General features: G+C 38.4%; 1 protein-coding gene across 1 annotated transcript; it reads left to right on the forward strand.

Annotated features, from left to right (window-relative positions):
* The first annotated feature begins 17,431 nt into the window (after positions 1 to 17,431).
* On the forward strand, positions 17,432 to 23,818 carry LOC147405994 (uncharacterized). Its single transcript, XM_086433911.1, has 2 exons — positions 17,432 to 18,118; positions 23,714 to 23,818. The coding sequence occupies exons 1-2, from the start codon at positions 17,434 to 17,436 to the stop codon at positions 23,794 to 23,796; spliced, it is 768 nt and encodes a 255-aa protein (XP_086290037.1). The 5' UTR covers positions 17,432 to 17,433; the 3' UTR covers positions 23,797 to 23,818.
* The last annotated feature ends 1,757 nt before the right edge of the window (positions 23,819 to 25,575 follow it).

The following is a 25,575-nucleotide window of genomic DNA, read 5'->3' on the forward strand; positions in this document are numbered from 1 at the left end:
TGTTTTCAACCGAACCCAAATCAAAAACTGATCTTGGGTTCATCGTTTTCAATCGAACTAGATCAGAGAACAACCATTTTCGTTCTCTCAAATTAACCGGCGTGATTTGTTCGATGGTGGATCTGATTATGACTTAGGAAAATTATCATTTTCTTTTTAGGATTAAACATTGAGCTTTAACAAACTATTAATGGCAGCGTTTTATTGAACTTAATCCGGGTTTGAATCACAGGAGATCATTGATAAGAGTTCTAAACCGGTTAAATTGACTTCAACCAATCGGGTTGAGAATCTAGATCAGTTTTTTTTTAAATGTGAACATGGCTGATGGAGAAGATGGTGTGAGGGTAAATAAGAGCTTCATTTTACTAAGGGCACCCCCTTTTATTGAATATGATGGTTCCTAACAAATGGCCTTTTGTTTTAATTTTTTTTTTTTAAATAGTTTTTTTTTTTTTGTTGTTTTTGCTTGTTGTCCATTTAATTTTTTTTTTTTTAAAGAAAAAAAAAAGTGATTTCACGTGTTATGGGTAAATGAAATCTAGCACATCTATTTTCATGTGATTTAAACATGTCAACGATTCTAATGTCACCTCAATTATAATGATTGTTTATTTATATGAAAATTGGGGTGACACTAGTAAAAAATGATATGATAATCCATTTATGGATCAAATTTTTAGGCCTTTGTTTTTTTTTTTAAATAAAAAAATAAAAATAAATAAAAAAATGGGTTATTGGATTTCCAAGTCTTCATGCTAGCGATTATCCATTTATCTTCAATCCAATGTGCCTTAAAATTCGGAATTATTTTGGACCGTCCAAAATGACCCTTGATTGAAATACATGAATAAATATTTCGGATTAAATGTTTGCTTTTAACATGGATATATGCTTGATATATTTATTTTCAATCATGTGATTCGAATAGTGTTGATCTCGATTAAATATTCATGTGATTGGGATAGTGTTTTATTTCGATTAAATATTCATGTAATTAATTCCTTTTGGAATGATTGGTTTGATTAGATCCATGGGCCCACGTGTTTGAAAAAGGCCCCGGGTACACCCCACCCAGTGTTGCACACACCACATGCACGTTTACTATTTTTGCACACTTACACGTCTTATATAGCCAACGTGGCACTAGTGCGTGGCCCGGTCTCTTCGGAGATGCGAAGTCATTCATGAAAACCACAACTCCAGTCACGTACCTTAGGGTATATCAAACTGGGACATCAATATTGTCTGATCAAGTGATTCTGAGAGGTATATTGATGCACCCAGGCTGGGGTGACCTGAGCCTTTGACCTATTGTGAACCACACAGTCACATGTCCCGATTGCCAACGTAGTACTAGTACGTGGTCGGTCCCCTTGTGGGATGCCAAACCATTTATGAAAGCTACAACTCTTGACTCGTACCTATAGGTATAAAAGATAATCTAAGTATATCAATTGCACTTCTTGGTCAAAATCGGTGCCTAAGAAAGATCTTGCCCCGCTGTACCCTACTGTACGAGGGGGATAGACTACGTCTATTCTAGACGAGAGGTATTTAAGTGGGCCCTTGCTCAGCATTGTCGCCACCTCTCAACTGGAGATCAAACTGGTTGTTTTTGGCTTCAAAGAGTGAGTTGAGGTTTTAGATTATCACCTATACGGTATATCAAACTAAGTCACCACGTATCGAGAGGTATATAGGTGTGCTTGGGCAAGGGTGGCCAGATAAAAATGCATTGCACGTAGTAAGCTTAAAGTCTAGAAACCTTCCCTGTAGGTCACGACTTGAACTTATCATGGGTGTTCCCGGGTTGTTCATTGAATGGAATCTTATGAGACTTTATGATTAATGTGAATGATGTGGATGATGAGATCAGAGTGTATGATTGTCCCCAAGGATCAAAAATGTTATTTTTTTGAAATTAAAATGGGTGCACCAACCCAATAAAAAATCCATTTTAAACTTGACCCAGTCCATCTCGATCCAACGATAATTATGGGTCGAGCCATTTGAATCAAAATGAAATTCAAACTTTTTTTATATTCGGATTTTAAACCCATTTTAAAAGAAGAAAAATGTTTTCTAGAAGAGAAATGCTTTTCAAAAGTAAAATATTTTCCGGAAGAATAAGATTTTCCAAAAGGAAATGCTTTCCCAAAAAGTTTTCTAAAAGAAAATGTTTTCTAAAAAAAGAAAAGGAAGAAAAATATTTTTCAGAAAAAAATGGTTTACAAAAAATCTATTTTTGCGTGAAAAATTATTGAAATATGTTTGTGGAAGTTGTTATTCAATGAAAACATTATTTGTCAATATTTTTCAAGAGTACAATAAAATTATTTTTCTGAATAATTATTACATTAATGAATTGTTTAATAGATTGGTGCACAAAATTCAATAAAATCTCAGGGTTCATTTAAAATGTTATCAAGGGGTGACACTAAAATTGGTTAAATTCACCTTCAAAGAGGTTCAAGGGTTATCATTGTGTCTAAGCTCAATCGTCCATCGTCTAGCTAGGGTTGTAAATCCGGTCAGTTAGAGTAAATGTCAATATCAAATCAACAGTCAGAAATGACCTCAAAATTTCTCAACATCGTCTAGCTGTTTTTTGAAGATCATAGTGATTCAATCCTACCGGTTATAAGCAATATCTCAGTCCTCAGTCCTAATCAAACTCGTGTAGGTACTTGTCTTGAGTTTTCATGAGTCATTTGGGTTAGCTCGAGTCCTTTTTTCCAGCAAGGTCATGTCTTCCTTAGATTGAGTCTACTCTTTCCTATTGAGTCAAGTTAGTTCATCGAGTCTATAGAGGTGTCTGATGCCACATCTGAAATTGATCGGATAAAGAAAATTTTTGAATACCTCGAGCGCATTAACGAATTAACTAATAATTTGATAGATTTCGTTTCTGAACAAGAAGATAAGAGTCGGGCTCAACCTTTAATCGAGAAAGGAAAGGTCTTTGACCTCGAAACAAAAAATAATTCCTAAAGAGATTCAAATAGAAACCATCTTATCCCTAAAGGAACACGAGGGGATAATGAATTTACTCAGAAATTTCAAAAGACTTGTTCGTGTGATCATATGAGGGTATGTTAGGTACAAGCTTGGGTGTTGTTCAACACGGAATAGATACTCGTCTATATCGATGGAATCAAAGAAGATGTTATAAAATGTATCAGCACTATCCTTACTACATCTTGAGTTTCAAATCACATATTATCAGTCGATATGGGGGTACCTTTTGAACTGATCTCTCATAATGGGTCGTACTTCAAAGCATAAATCATTACTCTATGTTTAAAATTGAAGATCCGAAAGCACAAATCATCCCCCTACCGTCCTCAGATCAATGGAACGGTTGAAGCAGTTAGTAAGAGTCTCAAGACTATCATCAGGAAAATGTGTCAATCACATCGAGATTGATCAGAAAAATTATCATTCATGCTATGGACATATCGAACTTCAATTCGATCCTCTACTGGAGCTACTCCCTACTCCTTAGTGTATGGCATGGAAGCAGTCTTGCCAGTTGAAATGGAAATTTCGTCTCTCAGGGTCTTGTTGGAAAATCATTTGTTAGAAACAGATTGGGTTCGTCAGCAGTATGAAGAATTAAACTTGATCGAAGAAAACGAGTTAAAGCCATGTACCATGTGCAAGCTTACCTAAGAAGAGTAATCCGTGCATTTGACAAAAAAGTCAAAGCGCATCATTTACAAGTCAAGGATATAACTATCAGACTTCAAAGAAAATTGAACACTCCTCCTCGACTATAGGAGAAAGTCTGAACCCAATTGGAGAAATTCATTCATTAAGGAAATACTGTCTGAAAAAGTCGTCAGACTTCAAGATCATGATGGAAGTGAACTACCAGAGTCAACCAACCTTGACCGGATCAAATGGTACTACATTTAAGGAGGCCATCTTTGGCCGAATCAATTTTCCTGCTACCCAGTTCATTATCTCCTTTCTCAGCCCTTTGCAGCCTTTTCAAAAAAAAAATGATGCATTTTTCTTTCTCAGCCCGATCACCTAACCTAGGGGAGGGAAAATCCGAACTACGTTTTGGCCTGATCCCAAAAATTTGGGGTACGTAGGCAACCTGAGAAGTTACTTCAGGCCCGACCACATAAAAAAAAATAAAAATAGATTCTCCGACAAAGAAAAAATCTAAAAAGAAAAAGATTCAAAAGAAAAAATTGTCAAAGTGGGGAAGAAAATTCAAGGAAAAAGAAAATAATTCAAGATGAAATGCCACACAAGGGGCATTCGGGTTTTTGAGCCTCAAAATTCCTTTCTTTTTATGCCTAGTCCTAAGCCTACCTATAAAAGTCCTCCTAAGTACCGTGTGAAAAGGTCAAGGAGGGTAGTAGAACATGATCAGACAGTAATTCTAGAAGGTCAGAGGAGAAGAAAAAAATTAAAAAAAAAAATGAAGCCTGCTAAGTTGAAAACCCGAAAAAGGCGACTTAGGCAAAAATTAAGGCAAGCTCGCAAAGTTGAAAATCTGAAAGGACAACTTTGGCAACAATCAGAGCCAAGAAAAGAGAAAAAGCTCGCTAGATCGAAAACCTTAAAAGGCGATCTAGGTAAAAGCTAAAGCAAGCTCGCTAGATTGAAAATCTGAAAAGGCGATCTAGGCAAAAGTTAGAGCAAATAAAAAAGAAAAACAGAAAAAATCCCAAGCTGAGAGCGGTTCGAGCTGAAACATCAGAAGTCCGAATAATCAAGTTCAATACTCAACTTAAACCAGGCATAGATTCAGAAGCCACAAGTATCTTGTCTACGATCGATCTGAAAATTCTTATCTCCCCAAGTGAACCAATGGAGAGAAGGGTGAATTCTATGATGAGTCTCAAAATGAAATATTTTGTTCTCTTGAGCCTGACTCAAAATCTTCAATAAAGTTAATCAAAATTAAAAGTTGGATCTTTATTGCGCTTGTGGTAATCAAATATTTCAAACCTTCATACAAGGGGCATTTTTCTTTTTCCTCTAAATATGTAATTTCCCCCCTTATACTAGGGGCATTTTTTAATGATGTGTTCAATGCCATGTTTATTGTCAACCTAGGGACATTTTGTTTTTGAGCAATGTTAATCCTAAAAGATAATGAGAACTCCAAACTTAAGGTTACCCTCTTGATAGCAGTTTTTCGAAAAACTCTTGAGGTTCAAACTCAGGTTTTAAAAATTTTGGATAAAACCTTGAGGTTCAAACACATGCATTTTAGATCTCACATAGGAGATAGGGCATCTATTCTATCCTATATCTATTCATTCCCGGATTCAACCCCTCTTTTCCAGATTTCATTTTCAATCATTCTTTCTCAGATTTATTCCTTTATTCTCAGTTTTACTCAGCCAGATGCCGTCAAGGGTTTTCTTGGAATTATGCTCAGATGCCGCCAAGGGTTTTCTTGGAACTATGCTCAGATGCCGCCAAGGGTTTTCTTGGAATTATGCTCAGATGTCGCCGAGGGTTTTCTCGGAACTATGCTCAGATGCCACCATAGGTTTTCTCGGAATTATGCTCAGATGCCGCCAAGGGTTTTCTTGGAATTATGCTCAGATGCCACCGAGGGTTTTCTCGGAACTATGCTCAGATGCCGCCAAGGGTTTTCTTGGAATTATGCTCAGATACCCCCAAGGGTTTTCTTGGAATTATGCTCAGATGCTGCCGAGGGTTTTCTCGGAACTATGCTCAAATGCCGCCAAGGATTTTCTTGGAATTATGCTCAGATGCCGCTGAGGGTTTTCTCGGAATTATGCTCAGATGCCGCCAAGGGTTTTCTCGAACTATGCTCAGATGCCGCCAAGGGTTTTCTTGGAATTATGCTCAGATGCCGCCGAGGGTTTTCTCGGAACTATGCTCAGATTTTCTCGGAATTATGTTCAGATGCCGCCAAGGGTTTTCTTGGAATTATGCTCTGATGCCGCCGAGGGTTTTCTCGGAACTATGCTCAGATGCCGCCAAGGGTTTTCTTGGAATTATGCTCAGATACCGCCGAGGGTTTTCTCGGAACTATGCTCAGATGCCGCCAAGGGTTTTCTCGGAATTATGCTCAGATGCCGCCAAGGGTTTTCTTGGAATTATGCTCAGATGCCACCGAGGGTTTTCTCGGAACTATGCTCAGATGCCGCCAAGGGTTTTCTTGGAATTATGCTCAGATACCCCCAAGGGTTTTCTTGGAATTATGCTCAGATGCTGCCGAGGGTTTTCTCGGAACTATGCTCAAATGCCGCCAAGGATTTTCTTGGAATTATGCTCAGATGCCGCTGAGGGTTTTCTCGGAATTATGCTCAGATGCCGCCAAGGGTTTTCTCGAACTATGCTCAGATGCCGCCAAGGGTTTTCTTGGAATTATGCTCAGATGCCGCCGAGGGTTTTCTCGGAACTATGCTCAGATTTTCTCGGAATTATGTTCAGATGCCGCCAAGGGTTTTCTTGGAATTATGCTCTGATGCCGCCGAGGGTTTTCTCGGAACTATGCTCAGATGCCGCCAAGGGTTTTCTTGGAATTATGCTCAGATACCGCCGAGGGTTTTCTCGGAACTATGCTCAGATGCCGCCAAGGGTTTTCTCGGAATTATGCTCAAATGCCGCCAAGGGTTTTCTTGGAATTATGCTCTGATGCCGCCGAGGGTTTTCTCGGAACTATGCTCAGATGCCGCCAAGGGTTTTCTTGGAATTATGCTCAAATGCCGCCGAGGGTTTTCTCGGAACTATGCTCAGATACCGCCAAGGGTTTTCTTGGAATTATGCTCAGATGCCGCCGAGGGTTTTCTCGGAACTATGCTCAGATACCGCCAAGGGTTTTCTTGGAATTATGCTTAGATGCCGCCAAGGGTTTTCTTGGAATTATGCTCAGATGTCGCCGAGGGTTTTCTCGGAACTATGCTCAGTTACCGTCGAGGGTTTTCTCGGAATTATGCTCAGATGCCGCCAAGGGTTTTATTGGAATTATGCTCAATTTATATTTACTTCATGCTCAAATTTGACTCATTTCCAAATCAAACTCTTTGAAAGCTATCTCAGATTTTGAGCCCACACACTTACACAGTTGTTATATCAGTCAAGGAGAATTTTTTTTTTTAAATTCAAGGATCTGACACTGCCAGTGAGAGCTCGCGCTCAAGGACCTGACATTTTTCTAGTTCGGGGAGAGTTTTACGCTCAATGATCCGAATACCCCGACGAATTGTTAAATCAGGCTGCAAAATGAACTGTCACTACCTTTGGCATTCGGATATCGCACTATCTACCAAAATAGATTTGTTATCTAGTTTGCTTCAACCCTCTACTAAAGAGGGGCATCTGTAGACACCCCATTTTTGCATCCGCTTGATTAATCAAGTCGTCAATCCGATCGCAAAGGTTCCCAATGATGGATGTCTATTCCAATGCTTTATTTTGTTACCAGATATGTTTCAGAAATCCGGATGAGGTATCTCGAACTGACAAAACTTAGAAACCACGCTACACTAGGAAAATACGACCCCAGAAACATAGAAATCATCATCTTGCAAACCAAAAAGAAGCTTCACGATAAAAATCACTAAAAATGACTAAATTACCAAAATACCCCTAACATCAAAACAACCCTAGAGCCTGCATTACGCTTAGGAAAACCCACTCAAACACATAAAACAACAAATCGAAACCAAGTAAACCACTTTGCCAATTTTCACAAAATTTGACAAAATTACGAAAATACCCTTCATAAAGTTCACGACCATTTCATACAAAAAACTTCATAAATGACAAAAATCAACATTCCCATTGAATTCCTTACGAAAAACTGATTCCAAAACATCCTGGAACATGGAAAAACGACTTAAAACGTAAAAAATCCTCTCCGAGGGTAAAATGGTAATTTCACAATTTTAATAATTAAAATTTCGAAATTAATAAATAAATCATTAAATAATGTAAAGTGAAACATTAATAAAATTAATTTTAAAATGTGAACAAAAAAATCGATCAATCAGGCTTTCAGGCAAAATTGTTGATGGTTCGCACGATATTTCTTTAAGGACCCCTCCATTTGGGGGTCCAAAGAATTAAAGATATAATAGAGAGGGGTTCTCCAAAATTTTAAAGTCAATTAAGCAAGACTAAAGTCAAGATATTAAAGTCAATCAAATAAGACTAAAGTCAAAATTAAAGTTAATTAAGTAAGACTAAAGTCAAGTATTAAAGTCAATCTCATAAGACTAAAGTCAAAATCCTAAATCAAAACCCTAATCAAAATTGATCAAGTCGATCTCATAAGACTAAAGTCAAAACCCTAAATCAAAACCCTAATCTAAACTAGTCAAGTAATCTCATAAGACTAAAGTCAAAACCCTAAGTCAAAGCCCTAAAGACTAAGTCCATCTCATGAGACCAAAGTCAAAACCCTAATTAAAACTCTAAAAGAAACCTAATCAAACCCTAATGCTTCTAAAAACTTTATAAATAAGAGCCTCCACACCCTATTTTCGTATCAAAGAAAAAACCCTAGGAAAAGTAGGTGAAGAAGCCTCCACAACCTCTCCAAAATCCTAATTTTGGAGCCTCAACTCCTTACCTAACACCCCTGCTTCGATTTTAGCCTAAAAAAACACCTAAAAACCTCTCAAAAATATATTAAAAATCCACAACAAATTCGAAACACCCAGATCTAAGAAGGAGATACCTTACCTCGGATATTAGAAATCAGATCCTGAGATAGAACAAAGTAAGTAATACGGTACAAGGAGCCGTTTTCCCCAGATCTGAAGGAATAGCACTTTTGCAGATCGAAGGTAAGAATTTCATTATTTTTTAATCCAGGTTTGTCATTAGCGATGTAGATTTATTTGGGATAAGTAGAGACCGGCAATGGCCGGGCGGGATTGGTGCCTAACACCTTCCAACCCCGTAACATGATCCCCGGATTCAGATTTTCTGTAGTAGATTAGTTTTTATCCATTTTAGAGTCAGTTTGGTTCCTAGACCACAATAAATAGGTGGCGACTCCCAAACCTCAAGGGTCAAAAGCGGATCCGCGCACCCCGCGGATCGAGGACGCTTTCAGGATCAAACTGGTTGTTTTTTACTTTAGAGAAGTGAGTTGAAGTTTTAGATTATCACCTATATGGTATATCAAAGTAAGTCACCACGTACCGTCTGATTGAATACGCTCGAGAGGTATATGGGTGTGCTTGGGCAAGGGTGGCCAGATAAAAATGCATTGTACGTAGTAAGCTTAGAGTCTAGAAACCTTTCCTATAGGTCACGACTCGAAATTATCGTGGGTATTCCCGGGTTGTTCATTGAATGGAACCTTGATTGATGTATGTGAATTACGTGAATGATGAGATCAGAGTATATGATTGTCCTCAAGGATCAAAAATTTTTTTTTAAAAATTGAAATGGGTGCACCGACCCAATAAAAAATCCATTTCTTGCAAAAATTCAATAATGACCCAGCCTATCTTGATCCAACAATCATGATAAGCCAGGCCATTTAAATCAAAATGGAAATCAAATTTTCAAAGAAAGTATTTTCCAAAAGAAGTGTTCCTTAGAAAAAATGTTTTCCAGAAAAAGTATTGTTCTCTAGAAAAAATGTTTTCTAGAAAATATTTTCCATAATAACAAGATTTTTCGAAAGGGAAATAATTTCTAAAAGAAAATTGATATTTTACATGGTCCTTGGAAAAGTACTAAAATAATTTTTTGTGTCAAACCAGGATGTTAGCCGCTGGCAATAACCCGATCGACCAGTTAGTCAAAACAACCGTCATAGGGATGCACCCTGTAAAGAAGATCAATTTTGGAAAATTCATGTTGAGGAGTGCTCTCTACTTCCACGAGTTTTAGATAGACTGGAACCTCTTACATGCTATGGCTAAGCGCTGGAACCCCTACCTTCACATATTCCATATTGGGCATATGCATTTGTGCCCCACTCACGAAGATTATTGTGGCATCATGGGGATATCCACTTCAGGATCTCTAGTCAGGCTCTCATTGAAGACCAGATATTCTAGTTACCTCGCCATAGGACTGAACATTTCCAAGGAAGAAGTCAAGGCCTTAGTTCATAATTGGGTCCGTATCGCTTCCGCAGTCATCCTGTCAATGTAAAACCAAAAGCCTGGCGTGCCACTAGAGACTATCGATTGTGCCTTGGAATCTTAGCTCAATACGTACTGACCTCCAATAGTGATGGCCAAACTATCCCTGAATCCTTTATAGATATAGCCTCTCAACTCTCAAAGAAAGCCAACCTAGTACCTCTCATCCTAGCTGAAACTTTCTCAAGTCTAAATGCCATAAAAAATGATGAGTGGGAAAGCTTCAAAGGAAGCCCCTACTCATTTTATATGTGGCTTTGTGACCATCTCAAAATTGTAGATGTTTTTTCAAACCTCGAGTATGAGCCAGAACACTTTTCCTAAAGAAACCTATTAGTGCGTCACAACTCAGTCAAGGTTTGGAGCAAATGGTTAGGCTCTCGTCTTGCTTTTCATATCGGTTTAAGATGTCCTTGGTAGATGACTGATCCCCCTGTTCTAAGAACCAAAGGATCCATTATGTTCGTCTAATTGGACTAGAAGAAACTTCTTTTTACCATCCTAATTTGATCCCAGAATAATACGAAGTACCTATAGAGTCATTTTTACCTTAACCCAAAGCTTTCTTTCCTTCCGAACCTTTGACTGAAAAGTTGGTGCATCTCATTGAAAAGGCTTGGAACAAACACACCTTAGGGTATCCAGACGGACTAGCAGAATTCAAAGAGCCAGTTGTTAGAGCCAAGAGGATCAAGTCTGACAGCAATCCTAATGACCATCAAGACAAAGCCAAGCGTCCATGTAAAAAATAGTTCAAGTCAAATTTGTGGAAAGATGTTTTAATAAGAACACTTATTTGTCAATCATTTTTAATAAAGCTATTTTTCTTTTGAATAAAGATTATTTTTCCTTTTGAATGATCATTGCATAAATGAATTGTTTAATGGCTTGGTGCACAAAATTCAATAAAATCTCAGGGTTCAATTAAAATGTTATCAAGGGGGTAATACTAAAATTGACTAAATCTACCTTTGAACTCAAGCGTCCACCTCCTAGTTGGAGTCGTAAGTCTAGTCGGTTAGAACGAGCTACAGTACTAAGTCAACAAGCAGAGATGGTTTCAAAATCTGAGCTCACAGAGATCCGTAAGATCTGGGCAACCTTTGCCAATGATGTCAACAGTATAAAAGGTAAAGTGGAAGTGTTAGAATAGACCTCGGACTCAACGGGCAATCCCCTAGATGACCCAAAAGGAAAAAAGGTATAAAAGAAACGTCCATGTGAACTCTTCGAAGTCGACGGAGACGAAGAGTATGCTGATGAAAACCCGGCGTTATCTAACAGAATGTCTCAATTGGAGTCAGCTATGAAGAGTATAAAGGGTATTGATGAAATTGCAGCAGACATTGAAGCTCTGAACTGCATCCTTAGAATCCATTTGCCAGAGAAGTTTGTAATACCTAAAATGGACAAGTTCAGTGGGACAGGGTGTGCGAAAACACATCTTAAGGTGTATATTACCAATATGCGCACTATGGGGCTCAGTGACGAACAGATGACATCATTGTTTCAAATAACTTTATCAGGGTCAGCACTACGTTGGCTGATGTCTCAAGATCCAGTTACTGTGGTACATGGGAGAACATGTCAAAGGCCTTCTAACATCAGTATAAATACAATACCAAGATTGAGATTTCAAGAAGGGATTTTGAGGCAACTAAACAAAAAAATGGGGAGATATTCACTGATTTCATTGGTCGCTGAAGGACCAAGGCTGTCCAAATGTGGGATAAACCTTCGGAAAAGGAACACGTAGCTATTATCCTAAAGAACCTCTCACAAGGATATGCTCAACACCTAATGGCCCAATATCTCCCTACTTTTGATTCCTTGTTACATGCTGGAAGCCAACTCGATGACGCTTTTAACTCTGGGGTTCTTTCTAACCCCTCGGATAACAAATCTAAGATACCCTATGTTCCCAAACCTAGTACCAACCATGTCTACATAGCCAACACGTCAGCCACCCCAGCTCAACCCCCAGCCCGGATTAATAACCAGGTTCACCCAAGTCAATCTCAAACTCCACGTCAGTTTACCAATTTAGGGATGACTCTCACTGTAACTCTTCACAAATTGATGAAAAAATGGCTTCTTACCCCTATCCAACCCCGTCCTTTGCCTAATCCCTTGCCAGTTGGACACAATTTTAACTTGTTCTGTGAGTTCTATCAAAACTCTGGCTATCACACGGATCGATGTATCACCTTGCACCATGTCATTCAAAATCTTATTGACAATAAAAAGGTCACAATTCCTAGCCCACCAAATGTCACTACTAATCCACTACCTACTTATCAACTTCCACCAACCTTGATATGGTTTCCCATACCCCATTACTATTCGATCCCGTCTCTCTTATCCATCTAATCCAAGTCAAACCGCCTAGTTACCCCCTTGCTGGGATAACTTTCATTGATGAGATTTTCACTACGAACTATGAACCATTTGATCTAACCTCGATGATACATATTGTTTATCCCTGTCTCGCTACAGTAGTCCCGCATTCACTAGTTACCTGTTGGCTCAAATGAACCTGAAAAGCCCTGTATCTTTGATAGACGAAGATCCATATTTGTTAACTGAAGAAGATGAGCCTTTCTTCCTCTCCTGTGATGAAGTTAGACATATGACTCGAGGAGGAAGAGTTTTTAAGTCACAAGAAGTCTGCGTTGATAATCCTATAGCCTTGGCAAGGAAAGAAGGAGAAGATCCCATCAAAGAAAACATCGAAGAAGATAACTCTGTGATCAAGCAGTTGAAGAAATCAGGGGCCAATATCTCAGTATGGGATTTACTCATGGCTTCCACTGCTCATAGGGAGGCTGTTCTCAAAGCACTAAACACAGCCCAAGTCTCCCTTGATACTTCTCCAGATCAGCTGACCAGTATAGTAGGGGCAACTTACATGGAGAATATCCTATCCTTCTCGGACTCAGATCTCCCAAAAGAAGGGGCAAGCCACACTAAGCCGTTGCACATCATAGTTGACTATAACGGGATGAGGGTACCTCTGGTTTTGATTGATAACGGGAGTGCACTGAATGTTTGCCCTTTGAAGACGGCTACTTGTCTCGGGTTTAATTCCGATAATATTTACTTAAGAGTGTCACAATAAAACAATAAAGCATTATTTTGGGAATAGTAAAAAGACTAATAGAAACTTGCTCAGGCTTCCTCGGCCGATCTAACAGAGAGTTTAACCAACAGTCATCGCAAAAATAGTAAAGAAAAGAAATATAAAAGCAAAAGAGAGAATAAAAATGAGATAATATAAGTCTTCTTTTATTACTTTTGATTTTGAAATCGGTAGAGTTTCTTCAATTATAACTTCTTCTTCTAAAAACAGATTAAAAGAAGAACACTAAAGTAAAGCTACTAAAATTTTAGGTATACATTTACAGATCTCCTTATTTTATAAATATCATTTAAGCTTTAGTCTAGTCTTTTATTTATAGAGACCAGATTAGGATTTCTAGGGTTCAGGACCTTTCTGTAAACACAAAAACTATAAAATCCTAATTCAATGCGAACAATCTTCAACCACAAAGCTTATGTGCAAATCTTGAGGTTAGACTCACCGACTCAATCGTGCCGTCCTAGCCAACCTGGGAGCCATGGTCCAAGTGGGCCCTATGGACTTGAGTCTTACTCAATTGACTTCTCTCAAGTCCTTGACTGCAATGACTTCTTCGAATTTTATGAATTATTTTAGAAAATAATGCATTACTCATGCACCTATTCAATGCCTACTAACGGAATACAATTTAGCACATATATTCAACTCCCATGCACCTATTTTACTATTTTTTAAGAATAAGCTTTTAACTACACTTTTGTTTTTAACCTGTAATGACCTGAAAATCCTAAAATGTATCTCGAGGAAAGAATTTTAGATCCGTGCATTGATTTAAAAGTTATCAAATCCTCGAGTTTCGCGTTAGATATTTTACAATAGGTAAATGACACCTTAGAGACGTAATTTGAGGAAACCGATCATATCATTAGATTCGTGTCGAAAAATCACCCGAAATAGAGTATAAGTTTGTCCAATTCGGTATTTGGGAAAAACAATTCCCAAAATGACAAGTATGTCCCAACTTAAGTGATATAAATATCTAAATTCTATTAGAAAAATCAGATTTTTCTTATTCTCCTCTCTAAACAAATCTCAACCATTTTCTTCAATATTTGAAACTCAGATCTACGCCAAACGAGAACGATCCGAGCTTAGGCGCAAGAAGGAAAGTTGTTCCTCTCGCCGAGGGTTACGCGTGGACGCAAAGAAATCCGATTTTCGCCGGAAAAAAATTTTGGAGATTGGCCGGAGGCGATTTTAAAGTTCGTTCAACCGTTGAAAATAGCTTGATGTAGGTTGTCTTCCCTTCTACCTTCTAGTTATGCTATAATTTCATAGAAAATCCATATGATTGTTGATAAATCGATTATTTCATTAAGTTTATACATATTTGAACAATTTAAATCATGTTTGCATGTTTATTTATGATTGGTTTTAGTTCATTTGATGTAACATAAGTATTTTATAGTTAGTATAATATTTGAATCGATTTTGGTTGAGTTTCAACGAAAAATTATGAAAAATCAGCAATTCGGAAAAGTATCCGAATGTTGAGTTTGGTTCTAATTTGTTTTGTGTTGCTTCCATATAGTATGTATATCCATTTCGTACATTTATTTCATTAAAAACAATTAAGTATTAATTTAAGTTCTTTAATAAATAAATAAATAGTTCGTTTTCAATTTCGACTTTGAAAAATCATTTTTTCAACACTTAGTTAAATTTTTATAGATTTTCAGCTTTTATGTCTTATAGTTTTATCTTTGTTTTCGAGTCTCTCGACTCAACCAAAACCATCGAATGGAATTGGTTGATGCTTTATGGATTTCGAATTACTTTAAAAGTAAAATTACTTTAATAGATATGTAGGGAATTAGATGATAGATTGATCGATTTAATTGATGGATGGATAGAGAGAACGTATGTTCTCGACTGATTGATGGGACAGTGCCTCCAACTCTACGTAGTGGCCATGCCACGTAAAACGTGATAGATAGATAGAGAGATGAGATAGTTGATGGATGGAAATGACAGATAACTGTCACTGGAAGGCACTTCCAGACTTTGTTTGTATTTTCGATAAAAAAAAATGATATATTATATACAAAATAAATTATTTTGTTTACCAGTAAAGGTTTGTAGAAAACCCATAAAGAGTGACGCGTTGCTGTGTGTCCGGAAGCGACGAGTCAATCTAGGATAACACTAGATGTCATATGCTCTTCGGTAGTATGGGATACCTTAGAGCATATTACAGCTTATGAAATCCGGGAATTTCTCCTACTTATTTTCTGGGGAACGTTGTGTGTAAATGCGGTCTCTGTATAGTGTAGAGATAGGCGGGGTTCACATGCATTGCCTCTTGATAGGCTTCGACGCGAGGGGTCTCCTGGGCTAGTTAGTGATCACTTTTAGTCTGTAGTCGTCAAACGGTCGACCTCACCGTTAGTTGAACTCAGTATTGGGTTCTTGGTCAACGGCCAGTCTGAGCCGGATAAATGGTCATCCAACCGTGGTATGCTAGACCGGCCACAAAATCAGATTATAACGATGGGATTCCACATCGGAGGTTAAGTTTGGAATATCGTATTGCCATAGCCGAGGCGGTTATATCGGCGTGTTCCTCTGCTCTCTTATCGATTACACCGCCGTGTTTTTATTATGTATCTTTTTCTTATTTTGTAATGATTGATAGATGTTTTCATTTAAAATATGCATATGCTACTTTAAATGATAGAAATGATAGGTTGAAATTATTTAACTGTTTATTGAATATGCTTAGACATTTATCGTATGTTACATTATGAAAAACTTACATTATTTAACTGTTCAACTGATTACTCGTGCATGTATGACTCGTTGTTAGAACGGCGTTCATCCTGCTGAGTAACATTCCCCTGTTACTCACCCTATCCTTCCCCTTTCAGATTATTCAACTTTTGAAGAACCGTTCTTTGAGGAGGTCCTCGAGGAGGATCAGATTGATGTCTTGCCGCCGCCATGTCTTTGAGGACTAGTAGAGGATCTTAGCGGTTTTTGATTGTACATAAGAAACATGGTAGTTTAGAAATTTTTGTAACCTGATGAATTATGAGATTAAAGATCTTGACTTATATCAGTGTTTGTCGATTTCTTCTGTTTACTCTAGACTCTCGTATAGATGTTAGTTAAATGTTTATTCCGCTGCGTATATTTTCTTTTCATAAGTATTATTATTTATGAATGTTCTGTCAGATTGTGTGATTGATTACCTCACACCTCGAGATTCTAACCGATGAATCATAGGGATTCGTGTTGGGATTTTGGGGCGTGACAGCGTGGTATCAGAGCTCAATATTAGTTCCGGATGGGACGAGAGCTCTTCTATGTCTAGAAGTCTGTTAGAGTCTAGATTGGAGATAAGATTAGGAATAATAGGAAATTCCTTAAGGATATGAAGTATGAGACAATAGTTATTTGATGAATTAATGGACTAAGTAGTATTAAATGGAATATGTTTGAATGCATAAATGTTTGATGTGTAACTAGTACTCTGCCTAAAGTTTGATGAAATGTCTTTTGGATTTGGAGAAATTATAAAGATTGTTCAATTGCAGATTTGATTAGATGGCAAGCAGAGGTAGGCCAGGCAAGAGGTCCCAACCAACAGATGCAGGGACATCTGAGGCTAGACAACCAACAGAAATGGAATTGATGATGCAAGCCATAACGGCGATGTCTCAGAACCAGGAAAGAATACAAGAAAGGCAGATGAAAATGATAGAAGATCAGGCAGTCTTGATGAGACAGTTGACTGGGATGATAGGGGGCCAGAACCAGTCAGGTGCACATATACCTGAGGTTGCTCCGGAGCACACCCCTGACTCCACACCTGATCAGGGTATACCCCCACCTCCACCAGCACAGGTGCCGAGACATGTGCAGTTGGTGCGACCACCATATCAGGGTCTTGCGGGTGCTCTTTTGAGAGAGTATAGGAGTATGAGGCCACCCAGCTTTGATGGAGTTGTGGACCCCGTAATGGCGGAAGAATGGTTGGAGGAGTCTGATAAATACTTATGCACTATGGAGTGTTCAGACACTCAGAAGGTTCTATGTGCCTCTTTTATGCTTCAGAGGGGTGCAGCACATTGGTGGACTTCGGTGAAAGACAACCAACCGGAGATTCAGAACAACTGGACGATCTTTCAGAAAATGTTCTTAGAGAAGTATGTTCCCACTAGCTCTCGGAATAGAAAGAGGATGGAGTTTGATAGGTTGGCACATGGTAACATGTCCGTGGACCAGTATGAGTCCCGCTTTACCCAATTGGCTCGTTATGCTCCCGAGCTGATTTCCACCAATCAGATGAAAGCAGAGAAGTTTGTTAGAGGGTTGAAAGTCACTTTCAGGAGTAGGATGGCAGCCTTCGAGGTTACTAGCTACTCTGAAGTGGTCACAAGAGCCCAAAGGCTAGAGCGGGCAGATGAGGTCATTCACGAGCAGAGTGTTGGGATGAGGACGGTACCCCCACCAGCCAAGAGACAGATGATTTACAGGCCCAGTAGTTCAGGGCAGCAGTGGACCAGCCAACCACAGGGTCAGAGCAGTTTCCGACCCCCAGTATCTACAGGCCAGTTTCCACAGAGGACAGTAGCACCAGTGCAGGGCAGGGGTCAGGCTACTCGTTCGCAGAGTCAGATGACTAGAGGCCAGGGACAGACTTCGAGGCCTCAGGTTCAGACTGCTAGACCTCCACTACCGTCGCAGAGGGCACCTACGGGTCAGGCCAGTAGAGAGCCGATTAGATGTTATGAGTGTGGAGAGTTGGGACATCTGAGGAGACAGTGCCCCAAAATCCCCCAGCAGACCCGTGATTCGATGACTCAGGCTAGGGTCTATGCTATGACACAAGCCGACGCTACAGCTTCAGAGGATGTGGTGGAAGGTATAATTATGTTATATAACTGTTTAGCACATGTATTGATGGATTCAGGTTCCACACATTCATTTGTATCTTCTAGCATGGTAGAAAAGTTAGAACTTTCTACAACAGACACCAATAGGACACTTTCGTTGATGACTCCCCTGGGAAACAAAACAACAATGCCACATCGAGTGTGTAACTCGTGCATTCTCAAGATAGGAGATAGTTCATTTGAACTGAACTTGATAGTCTTAGAACTTCGAGATTTCGACATCATCTTAGGCATGGACTGGTTAGCTGCATACCATGCGGTTATAGATTGTTATGCCAAGACAGTTAAGTTTGGTGTGCCGGGACAGCCAGAGTTCAAATTCAAGTTTAAGGGAATTCGGAATCGTGTAATCCGAGTGATAAAACCATCTAGGAATGGGACTGATTGGGATAGTTTGTATAGCATGAATGCTACCGTTAGTGAGATGAAAGAAGAGCCACTAAAGGTGGAAGCAATCCGAATAGTATGTGACTATCCCGATATCTTTCCTGCAGAGTTACCTGGGTTACCCCCAATCAGGAAGATTGACTTCTCAATCGAACTGATTCCAGGAACTAGACCCATATCGATTCCACCTTATCGAATGGCCCAACAGAAATGAAGGAGCTAAAAAGTCAATTGGAAGAGTTGACAGGTTTGGGTTTCATTCGTCCGAGCAGCTCGCCTTGGGGTGCTCCAGTTTTGTTCGTAAAGAAGAAGGATGGGTCAATGAGATTATGCATTGACTATCGAAAACTGAACCAAGTGACGATAAAGAACAAGTATCCGCTCCCCAGGATTGATGATCTGTTTGATCAACTAAGAGGTGCCAAGTACTTCTCAAAAATTGATCTAAGATCGGGATACCACCAGTTGAGGATCAAAGAAGAGGATGTTTCGAAGACAGCATTCCGAACTCGGTTAGGGCACTTTGAGTACCTAGTAATGCCGTTCGGTTTGACTAATGCACCTGCGGTGCTTATGGATCTCATGCAGCGAGTGTTTTGGGATTTCTTGAATGTCTTCATTATCGTCTTCATTGACGATATCTTGATCTATTCGAAGACGGAATTTGAGCATGAGGATCATTTGAATGTCATACTTCACAGGTTGCGCCAAGAGAAGTTGTATGCTAAATTCTCTAAGTGCGAATTCTGGTTAGATGAAGTGAAGTTCTTGGGTCATGTGGTTTCCAAGAATGGGATATCGGTGGACCCTTCGAAGATTGAAGCTGTTATGAACTGGCAGAGGCCTACTACAGTTACTGAGATCAGGAGTTTTCTTGGACTTGCGGGATACTACCGTAGGTTTGTAGAAGGCTTCTCGAAGATAGCTTCGTCATTAACGAAGTTAACTCAGAAAGGGGTCAAGTTTGAATGGACCGATAGTTGCGAAACAGCATTCCAGGAGTTGAAGACTCGACTAACCACGGCACCCGTTTTGATAGTCCCTAAGCCAGGAGAGAAATATATCATTTATGCTGATGCTTCTCATACGGGACTTGGGTGTGTATTAATGCAGGTTGGTCAGGTAATTGCTTACGCATCGAGACAATTGAAGATCCACGAGAAGAACTATCCGACCCATGATTTAGAGTTGGCGGCTATAGTGCACGCACTCAAGGTTTGGAGACACTATTTGTATGGGGAGACCTTTGAAGTGTATTCAGATCACAAGAGTCTCAAGTACTTATTCTCGTAGAAGGAATTAAATATGAGGCAGAGACGATGGATGGAGTATCTGAAAGACTATGACTTTACATTGCATTACCATCCTGGTAAGGCTAATGTAGTAGCAGATGCGTTGAGTCGTAAGAAAGATGGGGTGTTTGCTCACATAAGGATTGAGGAATGGAAAATACTAGAAACTGCAACCGCTTACGCATTCAACATTCCCTCAGAAATAGATGAGCAAAAATCCTATGTGGCTCACATGAGAGTACAACCCCAGATTGTTGAAAGGGTTATTGAAGCGCAGAAGATTGATACGGAATTGGAAGGGTACCAGGAGAAAGCAGAGGACTTTGGTGAGCAGAATTGGAGAATTCATGATGATGGTAGTATACGGTTCAAGAGTAGACTTTGGGTTCCTCACGACGCCTTGTTGAGGAAGGACATAATGGATGAAGCCCATAAGTCGCATTTTTCTATTCATCCAGGGAGTACCAAAATGTATCAGGACATGAAAAGAAATTTTTGGTGGCCAGGAATGAAAAAGCACATTGCCCAATATGTGAGTCTTTGTATGATATGTCAGCAAGTAAAGGCTGAACATAGAAGACCTGCAGGATTATTGCAACCACTTCCTATTCCAGAATGGAAATGGGAGCACGTGACTATGGATTTTGTTAGTGGGTTGCCGAAGACTAGTGATGGGATTGATGCTGTATGGGTGGTTGTAGATAGACTTACTAAGTCTGCTCATTTTCTACCTATCAAGATGACTTACACTGTGGATAAGCTGAGCAGGATTTATGTATCAGAGATTGTGAAGTTACATGGAGTCCCAGTTTCTATTGTATCTGATAGGGATCCACGTTTTACATCTCAATTCTGGCAGAGTTTTCAAGTTGCATTTGGTACGAAGTTGAAGATGAGTACAGCATTCCACCCACAGACTGATGGGCAGTCAGAACGTGTTATTCAGATATTGGAAGACATGTTGAGGGCTTGTGTACTAGATTTTGGAGGTAATTGGAAGAATCACTTGGCAATAGCTGAATTTGCCTATAACAATAGTTACCAATCTAGTATAGGCATGGCACCGTTTGAAGCGTTATATGGCAGACCATGCAGATCGCCAAATTGTTGGGCAGAAGTCGGAGATAGTATTCTGTTGGGACCCGACATCGTCTTGGAGACTACTGAGAAGATTAAGACAGTTCGAGAAAGGTTGCGGGTAGCACAGAGCAGGCAGAAAAGTTATGCAGATCATCGTCGACGACCATTAGAGTTCGTGATCGGTGATTTTGTATTCTTGAAGGTTTCTCCTAGAAGAGGAATCAGTAGGTTTGGGATTAAGGGTAAACTAAAGCCGAGGTATGTAGGACCGTTTGAGATCATAGACAGAGTTGGCACGGTTGCATACAAGTTGGCTTTACCTGCTCAGTTAAAAAGGGTTCATAACGTATTTCATATATCGATGTTGAGAAAATATGAACCGGACCCATCCCACGTTATTGACTGGCAGTCCTTGAATCTAGAGGAAGACATATCGTATGAAGAGGGGCCAGTACAGATTCTTTACCGTAAAGAGAAAATGTTGAGGTCACGAGCTATTCCGTTGGTTAAGGTGCTTTGGAGACATCACAATGTCGAGGAAGCGACTTGGGAGAAAGAAACGGAGATGCGTGCTCAATTTCCAGAATTATTCTTCGATTGAGGTATGTTTAATTTCGAGGACGAAATTCTTATTAAGGGGAGGAGGATGTAATGACCTGAAAATCCTAAAATGTATCCCGAGGAAAGAATTTTAGATCCGTGCATTGATTTAAAAGTTATCAAATCCTCGAGTTTCACGTTAGATATTTTACAATAGGTAAATGACACCTTAGAGACATAATTTGAGGAAACCGATCATATCATTAGATTCGTGTCGAAAAATCACCCGAAATAGAGTATAAGTTTGTCCAATTCGGCATTTGGGAAAAACAATTCCCAAAATGACAAGTATGTCCCAACTTAAGTGATATAAATATCTAAATTCTATTAGAAAAATCAGATTTTTCTTATTCTCCTCTCTAAACAAATCTCAACCATTTTCCTTCAATATTTGAAACTCAGATCTACGTCAAACGAGAACGATCCGAGCTTAAGCGCAAGAAGGAAAGTTGTTCCTCTCGCCGAGGGTTACGCGTGGACGCAAAGAAATCCGATTTTCGCCGGAAAAAATTTTTGGAGATTGGTCGGAGGCGATTTTAAAGTTCGTTCAACCGTTGAAAATAGCTTGATGTAGGTTGCCTTCCCTTCTACCTTCTAGTTATGCTATAATTTCATAGAAAATCCATATGATTGTTGATAAATCGACTATTTCATTAAGTTTATACATATTTGAACAATTTAAATCATGTTTGCATGTTTATTTATGATTGGTTTTAATTCATTTGATGTAACATAAGTATTTTATAGTTAGTATAATATTTGAATCGATTTTGGTTGAGTTTCAACGAAAAATTATGAAAAATCAGCAATTCGGAAAAGTATCCGAATGTTGAGTTTGGTTCTAATTTGTTTTGTGTTGCTTCCATATAGTATGTATATCCATTTCGTACATTTATTTCATTAAAAACAATTAAGTATTAATTTAAGTTCTTTAATAAATAAATAAATAGTTTGTTTTCAATTTCGACTTTGAAAAATCATTTTTTCAACACTTAGTTAAATTTTTATAGATTTTCAGCTTTTATGTCTTATAGTTTTATCTTTGTTTTCGAGTCTCTCGACTCAACCAAAACCATCGAATGGAATTGGTTGATGCTTTATGGATTTCGAATTACTTTAAAAGTAAAATTACTTTAATAGATATGTAGGAAATTAGATGATAGATTGATCGATTTAATTGATGGATGGATAGAGAGAACGTATGTTCTCGACTGATTGATGGGACAGTGCCTCCAACTCTACGTAGTGGCCATGCCACGTAAAACGTGATAGATAGATAGAGAGATGAGATAGTTGATGGATGGAAATGACAGATAACTGTCACTGGAAGGCACTTCCAGACTTTGTTTGTATTTTCGATAAAAAAAATGATATATTATATACAAAATAAATTATTTTGTTTACCAGTAAAGGTTTGTAGAAAACCCATAAAGAGTGACGCGTTGCTGTGTGTCCGGAAGCGACGAGTCAATCTAGGATAACACTAGATGTCATATGCTCTTCGGTAGTATGGGATACCTTAGAGCATATTACAGCTTATGAAATCCGGGAATTTCTCCTACTTATTTTCTGGGGAACGTTGTGTGTAAAGGCGGTCTCTGTATAGTGTAGAGATAGGCGGGGTTCACATGCATTGTCTCTTGATAGGCTTCGACGCGAGGGGTCTCCTGGGCTAGTTAGTGATCACTTTTAGTCTGTAGTCGTCAAACGGTCGACCTCACCGTTAGTTGAACTCAGTATTGGGTTCTTGGTCAACGGCCAGTCTGAGCCGGATAAATGGTCATCCAACCGTGGTATGCTAGACCGGCCACAAAATCAGATTATAACGATGGGATTCCACATCGGATGTTAAGTTTGGAATATCGTATTGCCATAGCCGAGGCGGTTATATCGGCGTGTTCCTCTGCTCTCTTATCGATTACACCGCCGTGTTTTTATTATGTATCTTTTTCTTATTTTATAATGATTGATAGATGTTTTTATTTAAAATATGCATATGCTACTTTAAATGATAGAAATGATAGGTTGAAATTATTTAACTGTTTATTGAATATGCTTAGACATTTATCGTATGTTACATTATGAAAAACTTACATTATTTAACTGTTCAACTGATTACTCGTGCATGTATGACTCATTGTTAGAACGGCGTTCATCCTACTGAGTAACATTCCCCTGTTACTCACCCTATCCTTCCCCTTTCAGATTATTCAACTTTTGAAGAACCGTTCTTTGAGGAGGTCCTCGAGGAGGATCAGATTGATGTCTTGCCACCGCCATGTCTTTGAGGACTAGTAGAGGATCTTAGCGGTTTTTGATTGTACATAAGAAACATGGTAGTTTAGAAATTTTTGTAACCTGATGAATTATGAGATTAAAGATCTTGACTTATATCAGTGTTTGTCGATTTCTTCTGTTTACTCTAGACTCTTGTATAGATGTTAGTTAAATGTTTATTCCGCTGCGTATATTTTCTTTTCATAAGTATTATTATTTATGAATGTTCTGTCAGATTGTGTGATTGATTACCTCACACCTCGAGATTCTAACCGATGAATCATAGGGATTCGTGTTGGGATTTTGGGGCGTGACATAACCTCTCAAGCATTTATTTAGTTCATGAACATATTTTTAATCCTCGTGTATTCACTAATCCAAAACATCTGCAAAAGCTGAAAAATAGCCACATGCATGAGATGATCCCCAAATGTGAGTGGTTCCACCGATTGTGTTCATATGACAATCTCTAATTGGTCTATACTTAAATATCAAAAATTAATAATTACAGCTAATAAAAAATTCCCTGGGTTTAATTCTTCCTATAATGTATAAAATTAGCATATAAATTAGGCATATATTATCAAGTATTTCATCTACAATATTATTAGTATTTTTAATAATATAGATCTAACTGATAAATATTTTACTTATATTGTGGGTGTTATGAGTCGATATATTTATATAAGATTATAAAAATTTAGGGGTCATGACAAGTTGATTGTTTAGGGTCTAGATTTGCAACTTTAACTATAGATATACAATACCTTAAGTGTAACTGAGATGATAATGGCGTGATCGAAGAGAATAGACAATCAAATTAACATTGAAGTGATTATGGCACTTGGAAGGAGGGAGTTCAAAGATGCAAACGAGTCACCAACACGAAGAAGAAGAAGGAGAAGAATATCCATTCTTATTCTTCTACTAATAAAAATAGAAGGCTATACCGGCAATTTGAACATAAATTAAAATAAGGGTAAATCGAGAATTTCAATAAAATGTTAAAAAAAGGGTTTTGTTATGAAAATTTAAAAAAAAAAAAAAAAAAACTATTCATTTTATTTTTTTACCATTTTGGTTAAAAAAAATTTATTTGACAAAACCATTACCACTTTTCCAAATTAATTTGAAAAGTGCATTATTTTGGGAATTAATCGATTTTCGTGCTCCATTTTGGTAATGTTTCCTTTTGTAAAATATTAAGACCATGTTCATAAAACACCCTTATTTTTTGTTATGTGCATAGCTTGCATCAAACTCGTTATCTACTTCCTTCTACAATGTTTCTTGAATTATTAACATGCATGGTTTAACTGAAATGCATTCCCTAGGGATGAGGGAATATGCCTTGATAATATATCCCCTGTTAAAGTAAAAAACTTGAATCTTTTGAAGCATCCAAATACTATAGCGAATACTTCTAGTGCAAATATTCTATTTTAGATATAGTGAGCTGAGTATTTCAGGGAAATTGGCTAGTGATTTTTTGCTCACAGCTCAACATTTGTTTGACATGCGGCTCAAATGACATAAGCAATGGAGAGGAAATTTCTCTTTCCTACCCGGGAATTGTCTGCCCACAAAGATTATTATTACCAGAACTTAGATGTCCAAAGTCCTTTATGTTTCCCACATTAGTAAGGACTTCTGTAATGAGATAGTTTATAGAGAGATATATAATATCAAGTCTTGAAGCATTGAAAAGTGATATCAAACTATATTAAGAAGCTTAAAAATGGTTCCTTCTGGTCTAAAGATGAAGAATTGAAAAGTGGTGGGAATGGTAT

This window comes from Akebia trifoliata, chromosome 3 (genome assembly GCF_017979445.1).
Source record: "Akebia trifoliata isolate Shusen 1 chromosome 3, ASM1797944v1, whole genome shotgun sequence".
NCBI classification, from domain to species: Eukaryota; Viridiplantae; Streptophyta; class Magnoliopsida; order Ranunculales; family Lardizabalaceae; genus Akebia; species Akebia trifoliata.

What these genes read in the sequence shown, in the direction of transcription:
- LOC147405994 (XM_086433911.1), top strand. Translation starts at nt 17,434, where the DNA reads ATGGAGTTTGATAGGTTGGCACATGGTAACATGTCCGTGGACCAGTAT. An exon ending in TTCAGAGGATGTGGTGGAAG is followed by an intron (nt 18,119 to 23,713) that starts GTATAATTATGT and finishes TTCCCCTTTCAG; the next exon opens with ATTATTCAACTTTTGAAGAA.